The sequence below is a fragment of the Trachemys scripta genome, chromosome 3 (genome assembly GCF_013100865.1).
Source record: "Trachemys scripta elegans isolate TJP31775 chromosome 3, CAS_Tse_1.0, whole genome shotgun sequence".
NCBI classification, from domain to species: domain Eukaryota; kingdom Metazoa; phylum Chordata; order Testudines; family Emydidae; genus Trachemys; species Trachemys scripta.
In genome coordinates, this window is record NC_048300.1 from 81,102,222 (window position 1) to 81,130,187 (window position 27,966).

At 43.1% G+C, this 27,966-nt stretch overlaps 1 protein-coding gene across 21 annotated transcripts in view; it reads right to left on the reverse strand.

Moving 5' to 3' along the window:
• Positions 1-27,966, reverse strand: part of AFDN (afadin, adherens junction formation factor) — a 228,455-nt gene that overhangs the window by 96,015 nt on the left and 104,474 nt on the right. For all 21 annotated transcript variants that reach the window (XM_034765202.1, XM_034765209.1, XM_034765208.1 and 18 more), the window contains 4 exons: positions 16,915-17,009; positions 14,596-14,858; positions 9,132-9,201; positions 7,943-8,061 (listed from right to left, as the gene is read on the reverse strand). In XM_034765202.1, coding sequence (XP_034621093.1) covers positions 7,943-8,061; positions 9,132-9,201; positions 14,596-14,858; positions 16,915-17,009 — 547 coding nt within the window. The remainder of the gene's footprint in view (positions 1-7,942; positions 8,062-9,131; positions 9,202-14,595; positions 14,859-16,914; positions 17,010-27,966) is intronic.

Below are 27,966 nucleotides of genomic sequence, written 5' to 3' on the forward strand. Positions count from 1 at the left end.
ACATGAGCCAGGAAGGCAGTCGAGGAGGCTTGGGCCCTCGTGGAGTGGGCGGTGAGACGCGGTGTCGGGGCACCGGCCAGGTCGTAGCAAGCACGAATGCAGGACGTGATCCAAGAGGAGAGAGATTGCGAGGAGACAGGTAAGCCTTTCATCCGGTCGGCCACTGCAATGAAGAGTTGCGTCGTCTTCCTAAACGGTTTTGTACACTCAATATAGAAAGCAAGGGCCCTGCGTACGTCCAAGGAGTGCATACGCTGGTCTGACGGGTGACGTGCGGCTTAGGATGGAAGACCGGGAGGAATATATCTTAGTTCACATGAAAAGCTGACACCACCTTGGGAAGAAAGGCAGGGTGGGGGCGAAGCTACACCTTGTCTTTATGGAAGACTGTGTATGGAAGCTCAGACATGAGCGCCCTGATTTCGGAAACACGCCTTGCTGAAGTGATGGCTACAAGGAAGGCTGTCTTCCAAGATAGGTAAAGGAGTGAACAGGTAGCCAATGGCTCGAACGGGGGCCCCGTGAGCTTGGCGAAAACCAGGTTAAGATCCCACGCCGGAACAGGCTGGCGCTGCTGTGGGTATAGCCGGTTTAAGCCCTTGAGGAATCTGATGACCATCGGGTTAGAGAAGACCGAGGAAGCATGTTCTCCTGGTTGGAACGCCGAGATAGCTGCCAGGTGAACCCTGACCAAAGATATCGCCAAGCCCTGCTGTTTTAGGGATAGGAGATATTCAAGTATAAGAGGAATAGACGCCTGCAAGGGGGGCGTGGCCCACTGCTCGCACCAACAGGAGAACCGTTTCCACTTGGCTAAGTAAGTGGTCCGTGTAGAGGGCTTTCTACTTCCCAGCAGAATCTGTTGCACTGGGTGTGAGCACCGTAGCTCTATCTGATTCAGCCATGGAGCATCCACGCTGTAAGGTGGAGTGATTGCAGGTCAGGGTGACAAAGTCGGCCATGGTCCTGAGAGATCAAGTCTGGGCACAAGGGAAGCGTGATCGGAGTTTGTACCAATAGCTCCAGAAGCGTGGGGTACCAGTGCTGTCTTGGCCAAGCTGGAGCGACTAGAATCATACGTGCCTTGTCTCTGCATAGCTTGAGCAGCACCCTGTGGACCAGTGGGAATGGAGGGAAAGTGTAGAACAGCTGGTCTCTCCACGATAGGAGGAAAGCATCTGACAGGGAGCCTGGAGATTGCCCTTGGAGGGAGCAGAACACGTGGCACTTCCTGTTGCCTCATGAGGCGAACAGGTCAACCTGGGGAAATCCCCACCTCTGGAAGATGGAATGGATGATATCCGGGCGAATTGACCACTCGTGCGTCTGGAAGGATCTGCTGAGACGGTCCGCTAGAGTGTTCTGGACTCCAGGGAGAAACGATGTATCGAGTGGGCAATGCAGAACTCCCACAGGCGAATGGCTTCTTGGCATAGGAGAGATGAGCGGGCTCCTCCTTGCTTGTTGATGTAGAACATGGTCGTGGCGTTGTCTATGAGGACTGACATGCAACGGCCATGTAGGAGACCGAGAAATGCCTGACAGGCTAGGCGCACCGCCATCAGCTCTCGAACATTGATGTGCAGAGCTAGTTGGGATGCGGTCCACAGGCCCTGGGTATGGTGCTCCCCCAGGTGAGTGCCCCAACCTAGAGATGAAGCATCTGTGACCAGGTGCAGGGAAGGTTGTGGGGCGTGAAATGGCACTCCTGCGCAAACCGCCTTGTGATCCAGCCACCAGGTGAGAGAGGTCAAGTTCGGAATAGTGACCACCATGTTCAGGCTGTCCTGATAAGGACGGTACACCGACGATATCCAGGCCTGAAGTGGGCGAAGCCGAAGTCTGGCATGCCTGGTTACGTAAGTGCAAGAGGCCATGTGTCCCAACAGGCCGAGGTACGTCCTTATTGTGGTGATCAGAAAGACCTGGAGTCCTTGGATGATGTGAAACCGAGTGTCTGGCAGAAGAGCTCGGGCGAGTCTGGAGTTTAAGACTGCCCTGATAAACTCTCTGGGTTGGCTCCAGAGTGGACCTTTCTCTGTTGAGTAGAATGCCTAAGTCATGGAATGTTTGTAGTATTATCTGGACATGAGCTTGAACTTGCTTCCTGGTGCAGCCGCGCACCAGCTAGTCCTCTAGATACGGGAAACACCTATATCCTTTGTCAACGAAGGTATGCTGCCACAACAGCCATGCATTTGGTGAACACACTCGGAGCCGCGGACAAGCCGAAGGGAGGGACGGCAAATTGGTAGTGCACATTGTTTACTAGAAATCGAAGGAAGCGCCTGTGTGGGGGGTAGATTGCTATATGAAAATATGCGTCCTTCATGTCGAGGGCGGCGTACCAGTCTCCAGGATCCAGGGAAGGGATGCTGGTCCCCAAGGAGACCATGTGGAAGTTCAACTTTACTATGAGTTTGTTGAGTCCGTGTAAGTCTAGAATGGGTCGCAGACCCCCTTTTGCTTTGGGGATCAGGAAGTAGTGGGAGTAAAACCCCCTGCCCCTTAACTCTGGGGGAACCTCCTCTATGGCCCCCCATAGACAGGAGCCCAAAAACCTCCTGTGTAAGGAGATGCTCGTGAGAAGGGTCCCTGAAGAGGGACGGGGAGGGGGAGGTGGGAAGGGGGGGAACGAAGAAAACTGGAGAGCGTATCCCCTCTCCACCGTGTGAAGGACCCAACGGTCCAAGGTTATAAGGGACCAAGCACGGTGGAAACGGGAGAAGCAATCCCAAAAGAAAGGAAATGGATCCTGGGTAGTGGCTGGCACACCGTCCTCAAGCGCACCTTCAAAAGTTTTGCCTAGGTCCTGAAGGCGGTCTAGGAGGGCCTTGGTTCTGACCGGGTTGGGGGCCAGTCAACCTGCATCTACCACCTCGTCCCCACCTTCTGGGGAAGTCCTGTCTTGGACGAGGAGGAGGAGGGTAGAAACTTTGTGGCTGGGGCCTAAAGGGCCTGCGCTGGGGTCCTGGGACATGCATCCCCAGGGAGCGCATGATGATTCTGGAGTCCTTGAGGCTCTGCAACCGAGAGTCCATCTTGTCCGAGAACAACCCCTGGCCCTCAAACGGCAGATCTTGCAGGGTCTGCTGCAGTTCTGGCGGTAACCCCAAAACCTGACGCGTCTCATGGCTATCCCAGACGCTAGTGTCCTGGCGGCCAAGTCCGCTATGTCGAGGGAGGCCTGCAAGGAGGTCCTAGCCACCTTTTTACCTTCCTCCACTAGGGCCCCGAACTCTTCCCTCGAGTCCTGGGGGACCAACTCTTTAAATTTACCCATGGAATTCCATGAGTTGTAATTGTACTGACTCAAGAGCGCCTGTTCGTTTGCAGCTCTGAGCTGCAGACCCCCCGCTGAGTAAACCTTGCGTCCAAACAAATCGAAGCGTTTGGCATCCTTCGATTTGGGCGCTGCCACCTGCTGACCACGACGCTCTCTTGCGTTCACTGAGGAGACTACCAGTGAACACAGCGGAGGGTGTGTATAGAGATACTCATTGTCTTTAGAGGGGACAAAGTACTTCCTCTCTACACCTCTGGCAGTGGGAGGGATGGAGCTGGGGTTTGCCATATGGCATTAGCGTTAGCCTGGATCGTACGAATAATGGGCAACGCCACCTGGGACGGGGCATCAGCTGAGAGGATGGTCACCACCGGGTCCTCCACCTCCACTATCTCCTCAGCCTGTAGGTCCATGTTCTGTGCCACCCTACGCAACAAGTCTTGGTGGGCACGGAGGTCTATTGGAGGTGGGCCTGAGGCTGTTGTACCCGCTATCACCTCATCTGTGGAAGATGAGGACGACGCCTCAGGGGGTAAAGGATCCGTATGAGGGTCCGGCTCCAAGGGTCCCTGATGTGCAGGATCCCCTACACCGGTGTCTGGGGCCTGTGTGGGTGTCGGCACTGCCCCCTGGGGGAGGATGGGAGATGGTGGCCTCAGGAACCCTGGGCTCAGAGTGTGCCGAGCGAGAGGCCGCTGGTGGAGCCCCTTGAGCTTAGTGATATGCCCATGGGATCCAGAAAGACCAATGTGCAGGGTCCTGTCTAGGGTCCTCTGCCCCCTCCTGCCAATGACCAAAGTCGTCTGCAGCCTGACCCTGAGCAGGGTATGCTGATCGGGAAGCCCCTTCCGACAAGTGAGACACCGATCTTGAGGGCCAGGGCGGTGCTGAGCATGGTTGCAGGGGCTCGTCCTGGCACAGTGCCGAGCGGTGCCAGTCCAAAGGCGAGCGGTCTCTGTGCGGTACCGGGATCGAGAACGGTGCTGATGGCCATGCCGGTACCAGGATCCAGATCTGGATCGTGAAGACAAAGACCATCTGTAGACTCGATGCTGGGAGCGGCCTCGCGAACGGGAGCGGCGCTCATACCGGTGCCAGAAACTGTGTCTGGACTCCGACCGATACCAATGTTCAAGTCGGTGCAGAGAAGTAGACCGGTGCCGGGAGGAAGATCTGGGCCGTGCGTACGACCGGTGCCGAGATGGAGATCGGTGCCAGGACTGCGAGCGGCATCGGGACCTGCTCCGAGACTGGGAGCGGTGCCGCGAGTCCACGCTCGGAGATGGAGAGCCTATCAGGGCAGGCTTGCCCCTGGATTGCACAGTATGAAGGGCATGCGGTGCCGCGGGTTGAGATGGCGCCTGCTCCGTGAGAGCGATGAGGTCTTTCGCCATTGCAAAAATCTCTGGTGTAGAAGGGAGGTCAACCATAGGACGAGGTAGTGAGCTAGTCCACACCAGACTCAACGGCTCTTCACCCGGTGCCGGAATCAACGGTGTTGATGATGCCTGCACCCTCTGGCGCTCCGAAGCCAGACGCGGCTCTACCACCGATGCGGGGGGAGCCAGTGCCTGTTGGACGGCAGCGTCCTGGGTCTTGCGGGGTCTTTTATGCCCCGGAGACAGGGAACGGCACCGAGGGGCTTGCGGCGGACGCGGTGCCGAGGGAGGACGGTGCCATGGGGCCTTATCTGCGTCAGCTCGCGGTGCAGTACTGGAGGGTGCCGCTGGGGCGCTGAGCACCGAGGCGCTTGGTGCCGGGACTTGGCGCGCCGAAGGAGGATCTGGGCTAAGTGCCGCCTCCCTAAGGAGCTGCTGAAGTCTAAAGTCCCGCTCCTTTTTGGTCCTGGGCCTGACAGCCTTGCAGATCTTGCACTTGTCTGTCTGGTGAGACTCCCCTAAACACTTCAGACAAGAGTTGTCAGGGTCTCCCGTTGGCAAAGGGTTAGCACAGAACACGCACGGCTTAAAGCCAGGAGCCTTGGGCATGAGCCCGGCTGCACGCTGGGTGGGTGGGGGGATAATAGCCCCCTTAACCCCAGCTAACTATTTATAACTAATCTAAAGAATATAACCAACAACTATCTACAAGAACTAACTAGTAAAGCTAGGGAGAGTGGAAAACAGCTATGCCGCGCTCCACAGTTCCAACGACCGTCACGGGCGGTAAGAAGGAACTGAGGGGGTGCTAGGTCGGCTGGGGTATATATCCAGCGCCATGAAGGCACCACTCTAGGGGGCTCCACAGCCGAACCACCGGGTGTTGCTAGGGTAGAAAATTCTCTGACGATCGTGCACACGGCACGTGCACACCTAATTGAAATCGATATGAGCAAGCACTCGAAGAAGAACTGACGACTCCTCTCTCCTCATTGGCATCAATAGAATAGGAGGCATCCACTGCCTTCTTTTCCTCACCAGTTCCAAGGATGATCCCTGCACCCCTTTGGCTAGTCCCAATATGGGGGGGACTTTTGCTCTTCAGTTCTGGGAAACTGGTACTATGCTCCTTATAAGTTCCAGACACTTGGGTATTAGGGCAGAGAGTCTCACCTGACTTAAGCCTGGTCTATGCTGCCACTTAGATCGACATAAGTTACATAACTCAGGGAGTGTGAAAAAATCACCTCCCTGAGCAACCTAGCTTACATTGACCTAACATGGGGTCTACAGTGAGCTATGTCGGCAGGAGACGCTCTCCCGACAACTTACATTCTGTTTCTCAGAGAGGTGGAGTACTGAAGTCGACAGGAGAGTGCTCTCCCCTCAATCGCAGCGGTGCTGATTTAGTGGGCCAAAGTAAACAAGCCCTTAGAGAGTGTCAGAGAGGAGGTGCTCTTTTTGAATGAGGGCTTGGAAGGGGATTTCTCACAATTTTTTGTGAGTTTGTTATGAGGGGGTAGGAGGAAACTTTCTTTGGAACAGTCTTTAGCACTGGTCTGATTATCCCCAAAGCTGGAGAATACTGTGCTCGGAGGGATGCTTCTCAGTGCCTCTGCCTGACGCACCGGAGGTGGAGGGTTATCTGACGGGCCAGGATCAGACTGGGGTCTCACTACACATTCCCTCAGGAATCTTCTATGCCTGGCTTGTACATAACTTGATGGGTTCACCTAGAAAAGGACGGCAGATAGGATATGAGCTTCCCCGGGACAATAGAGGCATGTATCATGCTCATTGCTAACCAGGAAAGCTCAGTTGCAGGCCACTCAGATTTTGAGTCCTGGAAACATGGGCATACTAATCACTCCAGATGTCCAGACAGGGGGTGGGGAAGAGATGTCCAGATAGGGAGACCCCCTAGCCCCAAGACTACTCAACTACTCTACTCTAACTGTAAGTTAGCTAAAAACAGGTTTCATTAGCTATTTACAGCTACACTTTTTGAAGAATTCTAACTAACACTGCAGACATTACAGAAGTTGTCTCAGCCCACGGGTGGTAGAAAGGAACTGGAGAGATAGTCACTGCACGCAAGCCCTCAGTTTGGTGCACAGGAGAAGGTTACAGGCACGGACCAGTGGATACTGTTAGCAAATGTCTTCCAGTTTTGGATACATTGAGTTCATGTGCACCTCAAATACAACACATATAGGCCGTCCCTGGCAGGGGCAGGGTCCAAGACAAATCAGCCTCCGCACTAGTCTCCTCGCCATCCGCCTGCGCACCCGCTGCTCTCCTCCTCGCTGTCCACCTGTCACTCGCCTCCTCACTAGTTTCCTCACCAGCCATCTGGCGCTCCCCCTCCCCTGTCCGCCCGCCTGCTGCTCTCCTCGCCGTTCACCCACCCCCCTCAACCCCTGCCTCCCAGCTAATCTCTTCACCATCCGTCCGCCTGCCTGTCTCCCCGTTCGCCTCCTCACCCCGCATGTCCACCCACCTTACCTCTCCACCCACCTCCTCACCTGAATATCTGGACAAATGATGTCCAGATTGTATATTGGTCAGGACGTGAGGACAAAGGGTTAAGTATCGGGACAGTCATGATTTTATCGAAGCGCAGGGCCTAGGGCGGTCACCCCAATTCACCCTACCCAAGGTACGGCTCTGCATATAGGCATCATCACTAAAAGAACTTAAACTTAAGAACAGATTTTATGAAGACTCACAGAGACAAACATCATACTTTGATTGTTTTACCAGGTTTTGATAAATGTTTTACAAACTAGGGAAGACTGAAATGACTAGAGGCTGAAATTGTCTGTCAACAAATCCTGCCAACTGCATTGCTACAAGGACTAAAAGAAGCTTACAGTTGTGCCCCATGTTCAGACAGAAAAACACATCAACCCAAAGTTGACAAATGTGGAAGCCCCACCAATAGATGACAAGAAATTCTGTACCTGTTAAAATACTCCATTAGATGCGTTTAAATTATCCAAAAAAAAAAAATCAACAACGGTCTAACAAATTCAGAAAATAGCAATTTGTCTGGAAAAAACTGATATAAATTACAGAAAAATCAAAACTAAAGATAAAAATAAGATATTTTAATATTCTCTTAATTTCATCCTTTATTTTGGAAAGGGTTAAAAACTTTTTTCCCAGGCAGACATGTACTATTTCAATACAGCTTGATGAGACCTTGCTTCACGTTTCCAGAAAAGACATCTGTTTAATTGACAATATCAGAAATGATAGAATATGTATTTCCTACCTGCCGTCGTGCCTGCGATAATCTTGCTGCTGTTCCACTCTAATCATTGGCTTCACCATTCCTCGTTCAGCTGTGCTGGATGCTGATGAAATTCTGTCACTATCCAGTCTATTGGTGCTCTAACTCAAACAGGAAGACAAATCTTTAACATGCATGCATTAGATCAGCCAAGTCTTACGTTCATCACTATGAAAAAAAAAAACTTATTTCAAGGCTGCCAGAAGGGGACAGTGAACAGAGAAGACTACAAAACAAAAGACAGCAATGCAGCATGTGTTATCACCACAATGAAATTTTCATACTAGCTATTCAAAACATCACAACAGCCAACTAGAAACATATTTTTGGCAACATATTGACAGGAATTTTAAAACCAACGAAGTTAACATTAACAGAAAGCCAGTAACAGTGCTTATAATGATGCAAAGATTCTACAGATTCTTGCTTAAAACAGTTTTAATATATAATAATTCCAAAACTAGGAATAACAGGCTGCCTTTCTTCAAAACGTTAGTTACTGAAGTTAAATAAAACTTCAGTAATAAAATAAAAAAAAAGTTTTAAAACACTGATTAAAAATCCTTTCCCCTCTCAATTGCTGTGTTTATACTTCTGACATATGCTGTTATTTCACTAGTTTTCCAATATTCAGTCCCTCCCCCAAGCTAGACAGAACCTGAATTTCTAATGTTAAAAAAAAAATTCCTATTTTTGAAAAAAAATTTTTTGCTGTTCTTTATACATCATAAAGAAGCATAAAAGGGCACACATCCATTTTTTCCCTCTTTATAGGTCAGCTATCATCAGCATTATGGGCTTCAGTCTTACAGGTGGATTTACAATGCATTCTTCCCCACTTCATTTACTCATGCACCTTTAACTGTGTAACATGTCCTCTGTCCAGTAAACCATTTCTTTGAGAACTTATGCTAATACTCCAAAGTTCTGACATGTTTCAAAGTATTTTTAAAAATTGCAGTTCTTTTCCTAAAAAAGTTCTTCTCTCCTTAAACAGAAAGTATGCTAGATGCTATACAGACATATAAAAAGATAGTCACTCATCCAAAAAGCTTTCCTAGGGCCACTCAAGAACCACACAATATTTCATAATTGGTGAGCTTTAACAACAAACTGGGAATATAAACTATAAATGTAATCATTTTTGACCAGTCTAATTACAGTTTGATACCTTGCTCGCTGGTAATGCTGTTCCACTGTGAACATCTCCCTCCAGATCAAATGTTGTTTCCTGAACAACCCTGAGAAGATTAAGACCGAAAAAACCTCTAGTAACTTTCAAGAAGAAATTACAAATATGCAGTATAAAAAACAATGGTACAGGATAGCTAAGGTACACTGCAAACCAAATAGCTCTGCTATACCGCCTTATTTTTTAATATTTGTATTTAAAATACTGTATTGATAGGACATATTTATACATAGGCTTAACAGAATTCGATTTTTATTTTTTATAATTTTGATGTTTCAATATCAATGTTTACTGTTAAGCATTTGTTCTGTTTTTATTGATTTAAATTTTCACAGTTGCGCAAAATAGTGGGTTTTAAGGTGTTTTTTTTTTCAAATTTTATCTATTTAAATATTCACAGCTGCAGGAAACTACAGGGTGGTAAGACAAGAAAATTTAATGACAGTAGATGTTGAGATTCAGGAAGTGAAAGTTTTGTAACCACTGAAATAAATTCTATATTTTGACATGCAATGTTGACAAAAAGTAAATATCCTTAAACAGAACTCTAATAAATTCTTAAACAGCACTTTTCTTACTTCGCCTATCTGTAAATTTCAATTATTGAAATATTTTTTCCCTTGGTGTGTGTGTGTGTGTGTGTGTGTGTGTGTGTGTGTGTGTGTGTGTGTGTGTGTGTGTGTGTGTTGAAACGGACATAGTAGTAAGAGAGCTCTGAGGTTCAGGATGGGTCTCCAACTTCCCTTCCATTTGGGTAATAGGAAGTAACGAGAATAGAATCCCTTGCCACGTAAATGTTGAGGTACTGGTTCTATGGCTCATAACTGCATGAGGCGATCTATCTCCTGCTGCAGGAGACTCATGAGAAGGGTCCCTAAAGAGGCATGATGGGGAAGGGTGTTCTGGAGGCGGCACAGAAGGGATGTGAATGGAATATCTGCAACTAATGATTTCAAGGACCCATCTGTCTGAGGTTATATGCTCCCAGGCACTGTGGAACACTGCCAAATGGTGGCCAAATGGGTGGATGGTCACAAATGATAGTGAAGAGAGGTCTTGCGGAGCCTTGACCTGCCCTAAAAAGTGGGAGTGGGAGCCTGATGGCTTTCACTTTGAGAACTTTTCCTTTTTCTGCTGGGGCTCATAGTTCCGTTGTTATGGGAATTGGAACGAATAAGGCTTCTGTTGGTATTGAGGGTTAAAATATCTCTTTTGCCCTGGTGTGGAGATTCCCAGTGACCTGAGAGTGGCCCTGGAATCCTTCAAAGAGAGAGGCATCAGTCTTCTTGGTGAAGAGCTTCACACCCTTAAAGGGGAGGTCCTCCACCATGGTCTGCAGCTCCTTCGGGAATCCCGAGAGATGGAGCCACGACTCCCATCTCATTACCACAGCTGTGGAGATGGTCCTGGCAGCCGTGTCAGCAGCATCAAGGGCCGATTGCAAAGATGTTTTTGCTACCAGTTGCACCTCCTGGATGATGGCCTTGAAGAAATCCCGGGAGCTTATCAATAAAGTTGTGTAGTTTATTGTAATTCGTCTAGTCATACTTTGCCGTGAGTGGCTGGTAGTTGGCAATTCAAAACTAAGTTGGCCAAGGAATACGCCTTCCAGTCTCTGTCATAGGTGTTGTCTTAAGAGTGGTTCTGTCAGCCATGAGAGTTCACAGCATCACAATGGAATCTGGTGGTTTGTGGGTGAATAGGAATTCATGATGTCCCCGCAAGGGAATCAATTTTTTGTCCACCCACTTGCATGTTGGAGTCACTGAGGCCGGGGTTTGCCACACCATCTTAGCTGGTTTCAGAGTAGCAGCCGTGATAGTCTGTATCCGCAAAACGAACAGGAGTACTTGTGGCACCTTAGAGGCTAGCAAATTTATTTGAGCATAAGCTTTCATGGGCTACAGCCCACTTCATCGGATGCACAGAATGGAACATATAGCAAGAAGATATTTATACATACAGAGAACATGAAAAGGTGGAAGTAGCCATACCAACTGTAAGAGGCCAATCAATTGAGATGAGCTATCAGCAGGAGAAAAAAAAACTTTTGAAGTGATAATCAAGATGGCCCATAGAAGGTGTGAGGATACTTAACATGGGGAAATAGATTCAATTAGTGTAATGACCCAACCATTCCCAGTCTCTGTTCAAACCCAAGTTAATGGTATCTAATTTGCATATTAATTCGAGTTCAGCAGTCTCTCTTTGGAGTCTGTTTTTGATGTTTACACCATCTTAGCTGGGTGTAGGATGGCCTTGTTGATTGACAATGTGATTTTGGAAGTAGATGAAGCATGGAGGATGTCAATAGGCTGGTGATGCGTATCTTTAACCAACTCCAATGGCATGCAAAGCGTGTCCGCCACTCTCTTCGCCAGCTTTTGGAACAAGCGGAAGTTATCCGCCATGGAAGGTGGCGATGGCATAATTGCTTTGTCCTGCAAAGAAGAGGATATGGCTTTGAGTGTGATCTACTCCTCTGTGTCCACCTCCTGCTCCTCCACTTTTTGGGATTCTGAGGTGTACAATGCTGTAGCTGAGGGGGTGTGCCTGAAAGGCTCTCAGGTGATGCTTGATGCCCTTGAGGCCACTGCGGAGGGATAGGGCCTGGTGAAGGTACTCATGGATGACCATACCAAGATGGTGGTGGTGCCATCTGGTTGTACATTCCTGGCTTCTGTTGATAGTGTCCCCCATATAGAGCTTTGGAGGAGTATAGAGAAACCCCATCTAGCTCATTGTCCGATCCCTCACTTGACATCAGAGGGGCATGGCATAATTGTCGGGGAAATAACCCTTGATTGGCCATGGCTCAGTTCCAGTACCAAGGGACTGAGAGTCAGGAGCTTCCAACATAGCCAGGTGACCAGCCTGATGGAATTCTGCCAGTACCGAATGTCCTGGCATTGGTGGTGGTGCCAGGGAGAAGGGGACCTCATCTGTACCAATCTCTCCAGTGCCGAATGCGTCAATGCTGCTGGTGGTATCGATGACAGCTCACATACCAGAAGCATCTTAGGGCGTTTGCTCTTGTGTTTTCGTACCGAAGATTCAGTGCCCAAGCCCAAAGGGTCTGTGAGCCTATCAACAGTACTGGACACTGAGTGTGCCATGAGGCATGGGTGCCAGACGATCTTGGTGCCGGCGGTGCTGAGGATACTAACCAAGTGAGATGGTGATCGCTTTCGGCTATTCCTGGGCTTGTTGAAGGGAGTTCCCACTCTCTTTTTCGACTTGGGAGTGGACTCCCCAGATAGTTTCTTTGATAACACCGTTATAAAACATTAATTCTTCAATGAAAATATTATCCATGAACTATCAAACATCTGATTACTACCTAGAGGTGGGGCCTACCTTGTATCACCTTATATTCTCTGGCAACAAACTTCTCCAGCATGAAAAACTCAAAAGCATAATTAGACACCCCTATAACCAATGGGAGTCTGAAGAATGACAAAATTAGGGACTTTGAAGCCAAATCCCAGCACAGGGGAGAAGCCAATGAAAATATAACCTTGTGTGTGTTTTGGGTACCCCCACTGCACATAAAGGATTCTGTTGCAGCAGTACTCCAATACCCATTCTATGAGGATAGACAATGGAGATTAATTATAACAATTGATATTTCTGGACCTGAGAAAAGATACCCAGTCACAAAAAGAGGTACTACTTTCTAATTACTGCAGTAGTCCTGTAGAGAAAAAAAAACTGCATATCAACTATAAAATTATCAACTTTACAGACTTTTGGTCTGTTCTGAATTGAGAAAATATGCATGGCAACAGAACTCAGAGAGGACTCAATAAGTGAGTACAGCCATTTTGCAAAAGAATTTATGAGTTTCAAATACTACAATAGACTGTTTATTAATGTCATTCCTCAGATCACAATTTAAAATAATCGTTTAACAGTAGTTTTTACCAGTGATTTATTTAGCTGAAGAACATAAAATTATTTAACTTACGCAATTAAAACTGTGTGTACAAGTTTTACAAAGGGGAGACACTTATTTCTTTGCTCTGTTAGGATTACATTTCTGAATGCTTGCCAAGGAGAGGCACTCTCTCTCCACATTCAATGAGCTGCTCCATCTTTGGACCGTGAATCTTTTTTAAAACAATACAAATTCACAAGTATGGTACTGTCCAAGAGTTGTCAGATGGGTTTATTGTATTTTGTGACCCTGAAAGGAATGTAACATCTATAACCTATACTTCAAAAGTTGACTTGACTTCCTCTGATATAGTGGGTCGGGGGGAGAATCACACAAAAAAGGACAAAAAACCTGACTGATTCTGGACCAATGCCTTTTAAGGTATAAAAACTTTTCATCCATAATGAAGATCACAGAAAAGCAGCTTTCACAAAATTCTCTAACTTCTCATACTGAATGCCCATGTATACTTTGAGTTTTAAACAAAAATCCAGAATAGGAAGATGACTGTGGTAAAAGTATAGATTTTTAAAATTAACTGGTAATTCAATGACAACATAATAATGTTTCACAATGGATAATTTCTTACATAATCAGCTTTTGTGCCTCAATTTCTTCCATCCAGAACATCCTACTCTAGTAGTTTCCTTTGGACCAGTCAGAGAAGAGAGCAGATCATCAATATTTTACATCTTCCAAGTAGTTCTGTATGGTTTTAAATCCTGCAGCTCTCTGCATATTTTCATTTCCAATGAACATGAAGCCCTAAGGCCAGGCAATATTTGTCCTCATATCTAATCTATGTATCTAATACTGCACCCATCAAAATAATATGAGCACAAATAATAGGTGAAAACTTAGGATTGCTGGACTCTAGGCACAGAAAAAAAGAGAAGTAACTGTTACACATCTGGAAGACAAGGCCACAAGGTAAAATATTGGGCTCCCTATTCTGACATCTCAAATGGAGTTTTGCAATCATCCATTTCCGAGGGGGAATCCAGATATTTTAGAAACTCTTGATAAAATCCAGTGTAAGTGGCAAATAGCAGAGACGCACCCAAAGTACGTCTTTTTCTGTTTTGTTTATTCACATCTAGTCTAATGAAACTTCCGAAGTTACTGTCTAAGGAAAAAGAATACCACCAGACTCACTATGTAAAGTCAGTAAATTTCTTATGTTCCTGGTGTTTGACTGAGCTGTCGTGAAATGTATTAGGATTCTAATAATTCTCCCCCCTCACCCCCCATTTTGGACTGGTGAATCAGTGTCATGAGAAAAATATACTTCTATATTTAATAATGAAACAAACATATGCAAGTCCTAAAAACTTCACAAGGTGGAGCTAAAGTATTATAATAGTTATATTTCTACTATAAATTTTACTTGGAACAGTTAAGAGTAGGCACTCAGAGCCTGATGGTCTTACACTCAAGACTCCATATTATTTTATTATTTCAAGGCTCTATATTATTTTCACTCAAAAAATAGGATTGTGTACTCACCCAGTTTTGTGCCTTGGACCTTTGATCATGAGACCTGCATCTAGAGTTCTTTTAGGAATAATGTGGTCCTGACTGGGATCCACAAATTTAAATACATGAGATGATCCAAACTGAACCTTCATGCCACTTTGCAGCATGGTGGTCTCTGAAATACGCTGACCTTCTACATAAGTTTCAGCGTCAATGCTTCTTGGTGTAACAGTAACAACTCCATCCATATTGGTGAGATCACAGTGATGAGACTGAATTCCTGGACCAAACAACTGGAAATACAAATATTCAATAGTTCTAAAATTACCTAATTCAGAATCACTGCAGAAACAAAGCATAACTGTGTACCCCAATTCACCCTAATTGCAGTATATGGATATATTTTACTCCTGCCTCTGAATTTTCATTAGAAATTTATCAATTAAAGCATCAGTAATTTAATCTTAGCTTAAGCTTTGCTCCAAGTGAAGACAACCATAACATGTTTTTGCAGCATATTTTAGCTAAATATTTCCACTCAAAATATACTTTGCACATTATTAATAAACTGTTATAAATATGCTGCTCATAATTGAATTGCAAGATCCACAAAGGGACTTAGGAGCCAAAGTCTGAGTTTTAGGTACCACTGTGATCCACACAAAACTGCCTTACCCCATAGGTTCCTTTGGTGCCTAAATTTTTGCTATAGAAGTTCCTTAAGTGCCTAAGATTCTGCCTCTGATCATGCACACAGCTACCTGACACTTCAATCCCAGTACAATTCTCAAACTAGGGGAAGATAGGCACTGACCCACCTACCTTGCCTGTGCGGTCTGATCTGGTAGGCAAGCTTTGAGCATGCCTAACTTCACATAAGGGGGGGAGAGCGGGAGAGTGAGGAGGGGAAGGAGGCCTCCCTTGTAACTCTTAGCCCAGTAGTTAGGGTAATCACCTGGGACAGGAAAACTCCAGTTCAATTCCCTCGTCTTTCTGATAAGAGATTTGAACAGGGGTCTACCAGCTCTCTGGTGAATGACCTAGTCACTGAACTAGAGAGTGATTCTCACAGCTTCTGGCCCAAATAATATTTTATTAAAGTGGAATGGCTTCAACAAGAGAGACAGAAGGCTCATGTCAGATTATCCCATAGATCAGTGATTAGAGCACTAACCTGAGATATGGGAGATCCTTGTTCAAATGCCTTCTCATCAGGCAGCTGGGAAAATTGAGAAGAGGCCTCCTACATCCTAGTGAGTACCCTAGTCACTGGGATAAGGGAGGTCTCTCCACCCCAGCCATCTGTGTGGAGTTAGGCAGGCGCCTAAGTCTTTCTTGAAAGAAACTGCTTGGATGTCTAAGCTGCCTGACTCCTGGTGAGGGGTTCCCAGCTGCAGATCACTGACAGAGATAGGCATTTCCCCGCAGCCCGGATCCAAGAGGGGCGGGGCTTAGGTAGCTCCCCAACTAGCGAGCTGACTTTTGTGGATCCCATTCTCCAGGTGCTTCTATCTTCCCATTCATTTTAGGCAACTAAAACTCATGGTTTGTGAATTCCAGTAATTTTCAAGAGGTCTAAAAGATAGACATTGCAACACCCAAGGCCTTTTGTGGATAAAAGACTTGAACCTGCAAATACTTACACACTAGTAAAGTGGATGAGGATGGATGGTTCAGTGGTTAGGGTGATAGCCTGGGACATGAGAGACTCCTCTGCCACAAACATCATGTGTGATTCAGGACAAGTTACAGTCTCTCTGTGCCTCAGTTCCCCATTTTACTTCCCTAGATCACAGGGTTGTTGTGAGGATAAATACATTAAAGACTGTGAGGCATTCTGATTCATTTACAACAATTGGTTTCAACTTTACGATGCTCAGTCATGCAATGAAGTGGATTGCAGTTCCGAGTTACGACGTTTTGACTTACGACGCAATTTTCAGGAACCAATTGTGTCACAAGTCCAAGGACTACCTGTATTCATTTTTGCGTTTAAAGGATCACGCCTTCAGTTTCTTCTTTAAGCAAAACGGAAAAAACAAATCAAAGCATTCCGATCAACAGAAAATCATTTGTGTTTGCATTTAGATTTATATGCTCTTCTGACTTGTAAAGGTAAGTCACTTCGGCCAGATGTGCTCAGGATGAAGTAAACTGGTAGGTACAGAGTGGCTTTTTCTAAATGCATTTTGAATTAATGCTTACTAACAGGAAAGCCTGAGGCCCATGCTGAGGGGGTTAAATAATTAAATAGTTATGGTCCTCAGTGAACTGAGCTAGTTCCCAGGATTAACATGTGACTGGTTGAAGTTCAGATCAGCTCTTTCACTTGAGGCTGTTTTTCCTCACCTGGATGGAATTGTCATCAAATTTTTCAGTTCCAACTTCAGTGACACTTAACTGTAGACGATAGAGTTTTGGCTTATCTCTGGAGTCAGAACCATCTGTAGAGTAAGTGTAAAGCACTTGATTTGCAAATATTATAGCTTGATTTCTAATTCATATTACAAAACTCAAAACACCTAATTCTGAATTAATGTTCACCAAAAATTAATCTAATTTGTGTCCTTAAACTTTGTTAGAAACACTGAAGAGTTGCTAATGTTTGTGAAAAAAGATAATATGGATGGTAAATCTTAAATAGGAAAGCCTATGCAAAAGAAAATTGCTTTAGCAACTGCAGAAAGGAAAATAATCTTTTCATTAGAGCTTTCTACTGTACATATTCTTATATATTTCCATTTGTGCTTAAATAGTAGCCTACAGTATAGAGGAAGAAATTTTCCTCAGGCTTCTGATATATATGAACAGAGAAAGAAAAAAATAAGGATTTCAAAAATATTTGTATGAAATGTGTAGATGTCAGCACCACAGATATAGGTCTAAGCCTTGTCTCTATCACAGCACCTCTAATGAAATGCATATTGCCATCAATACCTCCATCACTGTGTCAGGTAGCCTGTGAGACCAATTTTTTTCCCCTTTACCAGATGCTGAAACAAGTCAAAAAGCCAATAAATAAATAAATAAATAAAATAAAATAAAAAGATCCTTGTAAAAACAGTTACCCTACTAAACATATGCCTGAGTCAGCTTCTTCCTCATGGATCAGAAATGATAATTCCGATACATTTGTAAGAGAACTATGACCTCAGTAATGTTCCTCCTGAGCTTATCTTCAGTCCCAGCAACCTACATTTTGATCTTGCAGAAAATGAAACGGGGGAGAAAAGAGGAACTTGAGACCCTAAGAATATTATTCTCTTTAAAATGTACACACTAGCCCCTACTCTCCCTTTCCCACCAAAGAAAACCAAATGTGCGCACATACATATGCACCCCTTTTAGTGAGACATATTGAAGAGGAGAGAACTTAGCTGCCATCTCCTCTAGCCATCTACCATTGATTTTCATGCATATACACAAACTCATTTTACAGCTAAGTATTACAGCTTTTAATGCTAATGGCAACTTATGCATCTTACTTTCCCCCCCAAAAAACGAGTGCATAAGTTCAAAATTCCCCTTTATTCGACATTGGTGAGGCCTCATCTGGAATACTGTGTCCAGTTTTGGTCCCCACACTACAAGAAGGACGTGGAAAAATTGGAAAGAGTCCAGCGGAGGGCAACAAAAATTATTAGGGGTCTGGAGCACATGACTTATGAGGAGAGGCTGAGGGAACTGGGATTGTTTAGTCTCCAGAAGAGAAGAATGAGGGGGGATTTGATAGCAGCCTTCAACTACCTGAAGGGGGGTTCCAAAGAGGATGGCGCTCGGCTGTTCTCAGTGGTGGCAGATGACAGAACAAGGAGCAATGGTCTCAAGTTGCAGTGGGGGAGGTCCGGGTTGGATATCAGGAAAATCTATTTCACTAGGAGGGTGGTGAAACACTGGAACGCATTACCTAGGGAGGTGGTGGAGTCTCCTTCCTTGGAGGTTTTTAAGGCCCGGCTTGACAAAGCCCTGGCTGGGATGATTTAGCTGGGAATTGGTCCTGCTTTGAGCAGGGGGGTGGACTAGATGACCTCTTGAGGTCTCTTCCAACTCTGATATTCTATGATTCTATGAAAATCTCTGTCTGATATCTAGAATGGGAAACACAGTGGGCCACAAGATGAAAAATATTGTTGCCTACAAATAGCATACCAATTATGTTTAATTTCAGTCTGTACACAAAAGCACTAGAGAATGTTATTCAAATTACAGCACACGTAGAAATGCTCTTCAATGGGGGAGTGGTGATTTTGTAAGTTAAAATGGAAACCAATACATATGGGATCTTCATGGGGACAAAAGCCACTGGAAATCTCTCAAAATTATTGTATTGAAACTCAGTTTGGGGAACAATTGTACGTCTAGAATACATGTCATTTAAACAGCCCCACTACACATCTTTTATAGCAATCAAATCAATTTTATGCTTCAGCATCTGAAAACAACAGGTAGGTATAGTGTTTATCCACATTCTTCCATACCCATGATTAATTTGACAACATTTTATCAGTCAGAAATTGAAAATTTATTCATAGTCCAGAACTAAGTTTTACAGTGTAGTGCAGATTCCTGAAAGCCCCTTAAAAATCACTCCTAATTCCTGAGCTTTTGTTAACTTCCATTTTCAGGTCTCTGTCTAGGAATACAGGAACTGCCAGACTAGATCAACTCACAATCCATTTAGCCCAGTATTCGGTCTTCGACAGCAACCAGTACTTGATGCTTCAGAAAAGTTGCAAGAAGCCCCAATGTAAGCAGATTTGGGATGATTACCCTCTCATCCCCAATCTCCAATAGATATTGGTCTAAGCCCTGAAGCACGAAATCATATATTCATTCCATTTTTTTGTTTCACATTAATTATCAAAACTTCAGATATTATTATCCATGACTGTCTAATCCCTTTTGAAACCAAGAATAGAGCAAAAAGACATTTTGTGGCAATAAATTCCATAGTCTAATTATGCTTTGTATAGAGACAGTATTTCCTTCTATCAGTTTTGAATCTGCTACCTTTCAATTTAGTTGAACGTCCTTGTTCTTGCATTTTGAAATACAGAGAACAGCAGCACCTCATCTACCTTCTCTTTACCACTCAGTGTATATACTTTTATAACATCCCCTCTAGTCATCTCTTTTTTAAGGTAAACAATCTCACTTCTTTTCAAGTTTCTCTTGATATCCAAGTTCTTCTTTACCAGCGAACCACTGAATATATGACTGTTTTAGAAGCCCATATCCTTAAAGGGCACTTCCCTTGCAGATTCATCTTCTTAGGTTGCTCTCCTCATCCAAGGTGCTTTACTTCCACTATACTGCTAGCTGCACTGCCCACGAAGTTCACAAACATACACATCTTTGAAATACTATATGCTAGTGCTTTATTGTACAGGATATTAATGAATTACACTTATCCGCCAGCACACAGAAGACAGCACAGCAGCTGATGAAAGCCACATTCAGGCCAAAAAAAAAAGGAAGACACAGGAGAAGGGTTAAGTGATAATGTAGAAGAGGAGAGAAAAAATGTTAAGGTGGATGAGAGAAACAGCAGAATAGAAAGAAACAAGACAATGTGCTAAAAAGGAGAGAACATTCATTTACCTCTTACATTCCTTCAAATGTGGCATGCACAACTGGCAAAAAGCTAACCATATGTTTGATACTAGGAATGCACAACTCAAGTCACTGCATCCCACTGAAATTTACTATGTTAACTTTGGTAACTACAGTAGTTCTGAAGGTGCACATTTTGTTAATGTAAATGGGTAAAAGTTACACAATAGCAAATCACAGAAATCTAAAATTTCACCATATGATGTTTCAAGGAAAACTACAAGCATTTATAGTATTTATCATATACACCTTTGATCATCTCACCTGCACTCTGTCCATTAATACTTCTCCCGAGGACTTATTTTTACATTACAAAATTCAAAACAGCGAAGTTTTGTTTTGAAATCTACAAGTGTTTCCACTTCCTCTTCCCAAATTCAGAATTCCCAACACCCACAGATCCAAATGACACCGACTGATGCCCTGAAGATGCAAGTTTCAGGCGTGTACTAGTGGCAACTATTCTACACCTAAAAATACCACATTATTAAAGACCAATAACTCAATATTCTGCAGTGCTAGTTTACTTAAAGGTTTTTACAGCTTCCGCTGAGCCGACTACTGTTGGACTCAGGATGAAATCCTGGCCCCATTGAAGTCAATGAAAGTTTGCTACTGATGTCATCTGCGGCCAGAATTTTAATCATTCTAACAAAAACACCTACATTTTCATGCAGGGAGATATGAAAAAGGATTTTAGAGATTTATTATTTGGGATATTTCTAAAATAGTTCCTTCTGTTATGTATGCCACAGAAAAAATACTTATAGGCATAAACATAGACACTTGCTTGGGATGATCTATATCTCGCATTCATGATTTTCTCTCTTGTGAATAGTGAACCCATATCACACACTCTTACTAGTAAAACCTTACATCATTCCGTCAGGTATTTCCTACATAGACATACACACCATAAAATATAATTACACACACACACAAATACAAGGTATGGAGTTCAAAGTTTTCGTTTATCTAAATTACAGAAATCTTCATTACTCACTGAGTGTCCAAGCCAATAAAACCTTTTATATCACTTTGCATATGCCACATATTTTATAGTTTCTTAAAAAAATAATTAGTACTTTTTTTTTTTTTAAATCCATCCACTCATAAAGTCAGGTGTCTTGGTTATCATGAGAACAACTTTACAGGCTGCCCAGAGAGAGAAAACTAGATTTAATAAAACTTTAGAAATCTCTGAAGAGTACTTTTCCATTCATCGTAATTCCACAATGTTAAGGTCTAACTCAGATTTTCAACAGATAAAAGCAAACACAGCATTTCTCATTGGAAAGCTTCTAACCATTAGAGGAGTGACGTTCTGGAACAGCCTTCCAAGGGGAGTATAGGGGCAAAAGACATATCTGGCTTCAAGACTAAGCTGATAAGTTTATGGAGGGGATGGTATGATGGGATAGCCTAATTTTGGCAATTAATTGATCTTTGATTATTAGCAGGTAAATATGCCTAATGGTCTGTGATGGGATGTTAGATGGGATGGGATCTGAGTTACTATAGAGAAATCTTTCCTGGGTGCTGGCTGGTGAGTCTTGTCCACATGCTCAGGGTTTAACTGATTGCCATATTTGGGGTCGGGAAGGAATTTTTCTCCAGGGCAGATTGGCAGAGGCCCTGGAGGTTTTTCTCCTTCCTCTGCAGCGTGGGGCATGGGTCACTTGCTGGAGGATTCTCTGCACCTTGAGGTCTTTAAACCACCATTTGAGGACTTCAATAACTCAGGCATAGGTTAGGGGTTTGTTATAGGAGTGGGTGGGTGAGATTCTGTGGCCTGCATTGTGCAGGAGGTCAGACTAGATTATCATAATGGTCCCTTCTGACCTTAAAGTCTCTGAGTAACAGTCCCATTCCAATGGTGTTAATTATTACAATGGGTTAGGTCTAGTTTACATATATAAAATACAATCCCTGCTCCCAAAAACTTAAGTTTAAGAAAGTTGTTCCTTTCCCTAATAGGGCAAAGGTATCAAACTTTAAACCTGTCACTGATCCAGAATGGAAATATGGTTCATCCTGGAACTCAGACCATGCAGGTTTTTTGGGGGAAGGGTGGGAGGGACGCATGTGTGTCAAGGGGGAATTATACATTTGAGATTGAATTATACATTTGAGAAATATAAATTATATTTATTTGGCACGATACTAATTTTAAAAACTATCAATTTTTTTTTTGAAGCTCTGAAATTTGAAATGTAAAATTCCTAGGGAGATGTGCATTATTGGGCACACTGCATGTCAAATAGTAGAAGGTGCACAATAAATAAATGTACAACACTGATTTCTGTTTTATTTTATACACATACAGATACATGATGATATAGTCTAAAATTTTTACTGGTGTAGACAAATAAACAGCATGGTAAAGATGTCTGCACCCTATCTGCACTACATCTGCCACAATTGGTAGCACTAGCGGAGATGCACTGGTGCAGAAAAATGCTTACAGATTTTCACTGTAGACCGTTGATTAGAGCTAACTTGGCATATACAGACATAAGCCAACATGAAAGTATAAACTTTAGGAAGGGAGATCAAATTAGCTTTTGTGTATTTTAAACTTGGTTATTTATGTGGCTCAGACCTTTCTAGATCACTGTGTAGAGAATGAACTGTATATCTTTTCTAACTTGGCATTTTACACGTTTCAAATGTCTTGATAAGATATTTTCTCTATGACTTCCTTAATAGTATTAATTTCTTCAAAGATTTGTATTTGCATGCACACATTCTTACAAAGTGCCCACAACTAGAAAGCTAATATTATTTGAAGTAATAAAAATCTGCAAAGGTGATCTTTTCACCTAAAACTATTCAGGGAATAGTCATTTATGCAAATTTCTGATTTACTAACATACTGCCTAACAAGATAAAGCTGTAATTAGAGCTGGTTGGAAATTTTCTGATGAACTAGTTTGCTGAAAATACCGATTTGTTGAACCTGAAAGTTTCACAAAACACTTCAGATTCAACTAATTTTGTCCAGGATCAGTGGAGCATATTTAGTTTCAGAAATACCATGTTTCAGTGGTTTCTTGTTGTGTTTGTTTTTTCTTCCCCCGGTTCATGGGAAATCTTTAAAAAATTGATTTTGTTCTGACAAAATTCCAAATTCTGACCAGCTCCAGTTGTAATAAGCATGTACTGCACAGTTAAAAAAACCCACAACAATGCCCACCACGGATACTTATTAAAATATAGCAACAAGTAAGCTGATAACATATAAGGCACTATTAACTTTCCTACTGCTTTGTCATTCATCTTTTAGCTTAAAAATATAAAATGAAAGATGGAACTTCATACACCATTTGTTTTGCAAAACTAGTTTTGATCAAAATGTTCATATATTTGTTTAATCATGCTACAAAAAAAAATCAGTGCACTGTACCACTGATATATAGCCACTTTCATAACTACCAATTCAAAGATACTACACACTGAATTTATAAATTTGAGGAAGGTAGACTCTTGAAACAAAGTATACTACCATTCAGTATTACATACTCTGGATATATACATCATTATTTAGCTAGCTATGCACAGAGTAGCACCAGTTTAAAGGTGTAATTTTAAACTGATTTAGTTAGACCAGTGCAAAAGGCAATGTTGGACACACACCTCTGTTTAAACCAGGCAGGTTTACTTCATTGATTCACATATTCCAAGACCAAAAGTGGCCATTGTGATCATTTAGTTTGACCCCCTGTATTAACCACAAGCCAGATAACTTCCCCAAAATAATTCCTAAAGCAGATCTTTTAGAAAAACATCCAAACATGATTTAAAAATCTTCAGTGACAGAGAATCCACCATGACCCTTGCTAAGTTGTTCCACTGGTTAATTACTCTCACTGTTAAAAATTTACACCTTATTTCCAGTCTAAATTTGTCTAGCTTCAACTTCCAGCCATTGAATCATGTTATACCTTTTTCTGCAAGACAGAAGAGCCAATTATCAATATTTGCTCCCCATATAGATGCTTGTAGACTGCAGTCAAGTCATCCTTAGCCTTCACTTTATTAAACTAACTAGATTGAGCTCCTTGAGTCTACCACTATAAGGTAGGTTTTCTAATTCTTTAATCATTCTCATGGCTCTACTCATCAACATCCTTCTTGAATTGTGGACACCAAAACTGGACATAGTATTCCAATACCAGCTGCAATTCCAGGATCGTATTAGCCCTTTGGGTCACAGCATCACACCGGGAGCTAATGTTCAGCTGATTATCACTATAACTCCCAAATCTTTTTCAGAGTCACTGCTTTTCCTATTCTGTAAGTATGGCTTATATTTATTTATATATACATACACACATATATATATATACATACACACATATATATATATACATACACACACACACACACACACACACACTCTTACATTTTGCCATATTAAAATACCTATTGTTTACTTGCACCCAGTTTACTAAACACTCCAGATCATTCTGTATCTGTGACCTGTCCTCTTCATTATTTACCCCACTCCAATTTTTGAGTCATCTGCAAATTTTATCAGTGATGATTTTATGTTTCCTGCCAGGTTATTACTCAAACTGTTAAATAGTACNGGAGCATAAGCTTTCATGGGTGAGAACCTCACTTCTTCAGATGCAAGACTTGCGTCTGATGAAGTGGGCATTCACCCACGAAAGCTTATGCTCCAATACTTCTGTTAGTCTTAAAGGTGCCACAGGACCCTCTGTTGCTTTCGCCTTAGTTCTACCTCCTGCCTCTGTCAGTGTTGCCAGTTCTCCCAATATTTCATGTTTTTCTTAAAGCCTGAACTCCTGGAGTTCAGTTATTGTATAAGAGTCTCAGCTTTTATTTAAAACTAGTTTCTAGACCTCCGGAGGCAGAGCAAATCTTGAAAACATGAATTCTAAAGGCTCGTAAGTGAAAAGGTTATTTTTTTTTAAATCATGATTTCTGAGCTGCTGGGATTGACAATATTTCTCTACACACCACCACGCATATTCATAGCTAGGAAATTTGGTCTTTGAGACCAGCCTGGTCAGGAGACCTGAACCAAGGCAGCAGTCAGATGTCTTTTTCCTCCTCTTATTTTGTTGTATCTGATGGGACCAGGCAATAAGGTCAAACAATATTACCATAGTTCTTCTCAATTCACCATTACAAGATGTTTAATTACAATATAAATGGTTCTGGTAAATTGAGACAAGTTATGGAAGAATTCTGGAGAGCTACTGGTGTTGCCTGGATGACCTGTGCCCATCAATCGAACCCTGGGTTTGTGAGGGAGTCCCAAGAACTGGAGACTCATCTGCAAATTCTTTCTTTGGGTGGGAGAAGGAATTATTTGGCAAAATCACAATCCAGGTTTCAGAGGGTATACAGTAGTCTCCTATATACACCAGTCATTCTGCATCTCCAGCTACAGAAGGAAGGCTGAAAGGATTGGGTTTGTTTAGTTTGGAAAAGAGAAGACTGAGAGGGGACATGATAGCAGTTTTCAGGTATTTAAAAGGGTGTCGTAAGGAGGAGGGAGAAAACTTGTTCCCTTAGCCTCTAAGGATAGAACAAGAAGCAATGGGTTTAAACTGCAGCAAGGGAGGTCTAGGTTGGACATTAGGAAAAAGTTCCTAACTGTCAGGGTGGTTAAACACTGGAACAAATTGCCTAGGGAGGTTGTGGAATCTCCATCTCTGGAGATATTTAAGAGTAGGTTAGATAAATGTCTATCAGGGATGGTCTAGACAGTATTTGGTCCTGCCATGTGGGCAGGGGACTGGACTCGATGACCTCTCGAGGTCCCTTCCAGTCCTAGAATCTATGAATCTATGAATCAACTACTCCCTGTGCCCATCTGGCTCCAGATCCCAACCTCCCACTTCTAATTTGGTCACTGGGCCCTTATCCTTAATAGCTTCCCATTGTTTATGTGAGAGCTATATTTGCGAAACATACAGTGAGGAAAAGCACCAGGGATGGTACCAACGATAGAATTAATGTATATTTTTGCATCCCAACTGATTAGTCAACTGCTCTTGTGAATGCAACAGCTGTAAGGCTAACAAGATTATACACTAGACAGAATGTGAGGGATACATCTGGCAGCAAAATGCACAACTATCAGGCAGTAATTGCAATTGTGGCGTGAATCTAGTCAGTATAAAGTCTGCCAGGCCCTTGTGGGAAAACAGTCTAGATGGCTAAGACTGTGACAACAGTACACACTCAGTGAGGAGGTAACTTCTACTGTAAAACAGAAGACTTTGAACATTGGAAAACAGCTTAATATACAGGCTCTAATATACGAAGAGCTCCAACAAAGGAAAGGCGTCTTCCACAATCTTAAATATAGTTTCCTATAGTAGGAATTGGTGAAAAATACATTAAGTAATATATTTTAAAGAACAAAAACTGCTTGAGTGGAAAACCTGCAATTGTAATACGAGTTATTCCTCCATGATGAAATCTACTCTCTGTAATCAAGATTTCATGAGGCTTTTCAACTCTATGGGACAATGCTCTCTGTGAAACTGGAGTAAGCTCCATAAAACAATGGAGCCAGATGCCAAATGTCTGCAGAGGGGATTATTATTTCACCAAGCAAAGATACTACACTTATACACTGTAATATCACTGCTGATATAAAAAAAACACACTACTGTCTTTAAAGTACTCTATGGAACAAAGACAAAATAAGAGAACTGCTAAATAAATTGGGAAATGGTGTATTAGTAAAGGCTTTACCATAGTAGTTTCTCAAGTAGTAAGCAAGCTGCTTTGCACGCTTCTCCTGTTTGGCAAAATAGGCTGTAACTACATATTGTGTTACATTAACAGGAGAATCAAAGAACACTGCAATGATTTGTAAAGCAGGTTATGAGCAGAGCTTTAAAATTGGAGACTTATAACTGAGTGCAGCCCTGCTGTGGTTCCTCATCTCATCCCTCATGGAATTTTACATTGAGTAATTATTAAATTTGAATTTTTTTTTCAAAAATCTTTTGGCAGCAATCATAAAGGCCGTATATGTTTAGATATATTTCCCTTAGCTCAGAATTGGGGACTCTGTCCTGGGAAGCAGTGACTCTGAAAAAGATTTGGAGATAATCAGCTGAACATGAGCTCCCAATGTGACACTATGGCCAAAAGGGCTAACGAGATCCTTGGGTGTATACACAAAGGAATCTTGAGTAGGAGTAGAGAGGTTATTTTAGCCATATATTTGGCACTGGTGTGACCAGTGCTGGAATACTGTGTCCAGTTCTGGTGTACACAATTCCAGAAGGATGTTAAGTTGGAGAGGGTCCAGAGAAAAGCCATGAGAATGATTAAAGGATTAGACAACATGCCTTATAGTGATAAGCTAAATAGACTGAGCTCCTTGAGCCTAACAAGAATGTTAATGGGGGGAGGGGAGAGAGACTTGATTACAGTTTAAAAGTAGCTACATGGGCAACAAATATTTGCTATTGTGCTCTTCAATCAAGCAGAGGAAGGTGTAACAAGATCCAATAGCTAGACAATTTCAGACTGGAAATAAGGCTTAAATTTTTAACAGTCTGAAGGTAATTAGCCATTGGAACATTTTTACCACTATTAAGGTGGATTTTCCATTACTGGTCATTTTAAAATCAAATCAAGTTTTTCAATCAAGACTGGATGCTTTTCTAAAAATATATGCTCTAGGAATTATTTTGGGGAAGTTTTATGGTTTGTGTAACAACAGGAAATCAGACTAGATGATCAGGGCCTTTCTGGCCTTGGAATCTATGTGGGTGAGTCCCTCTGATCAAT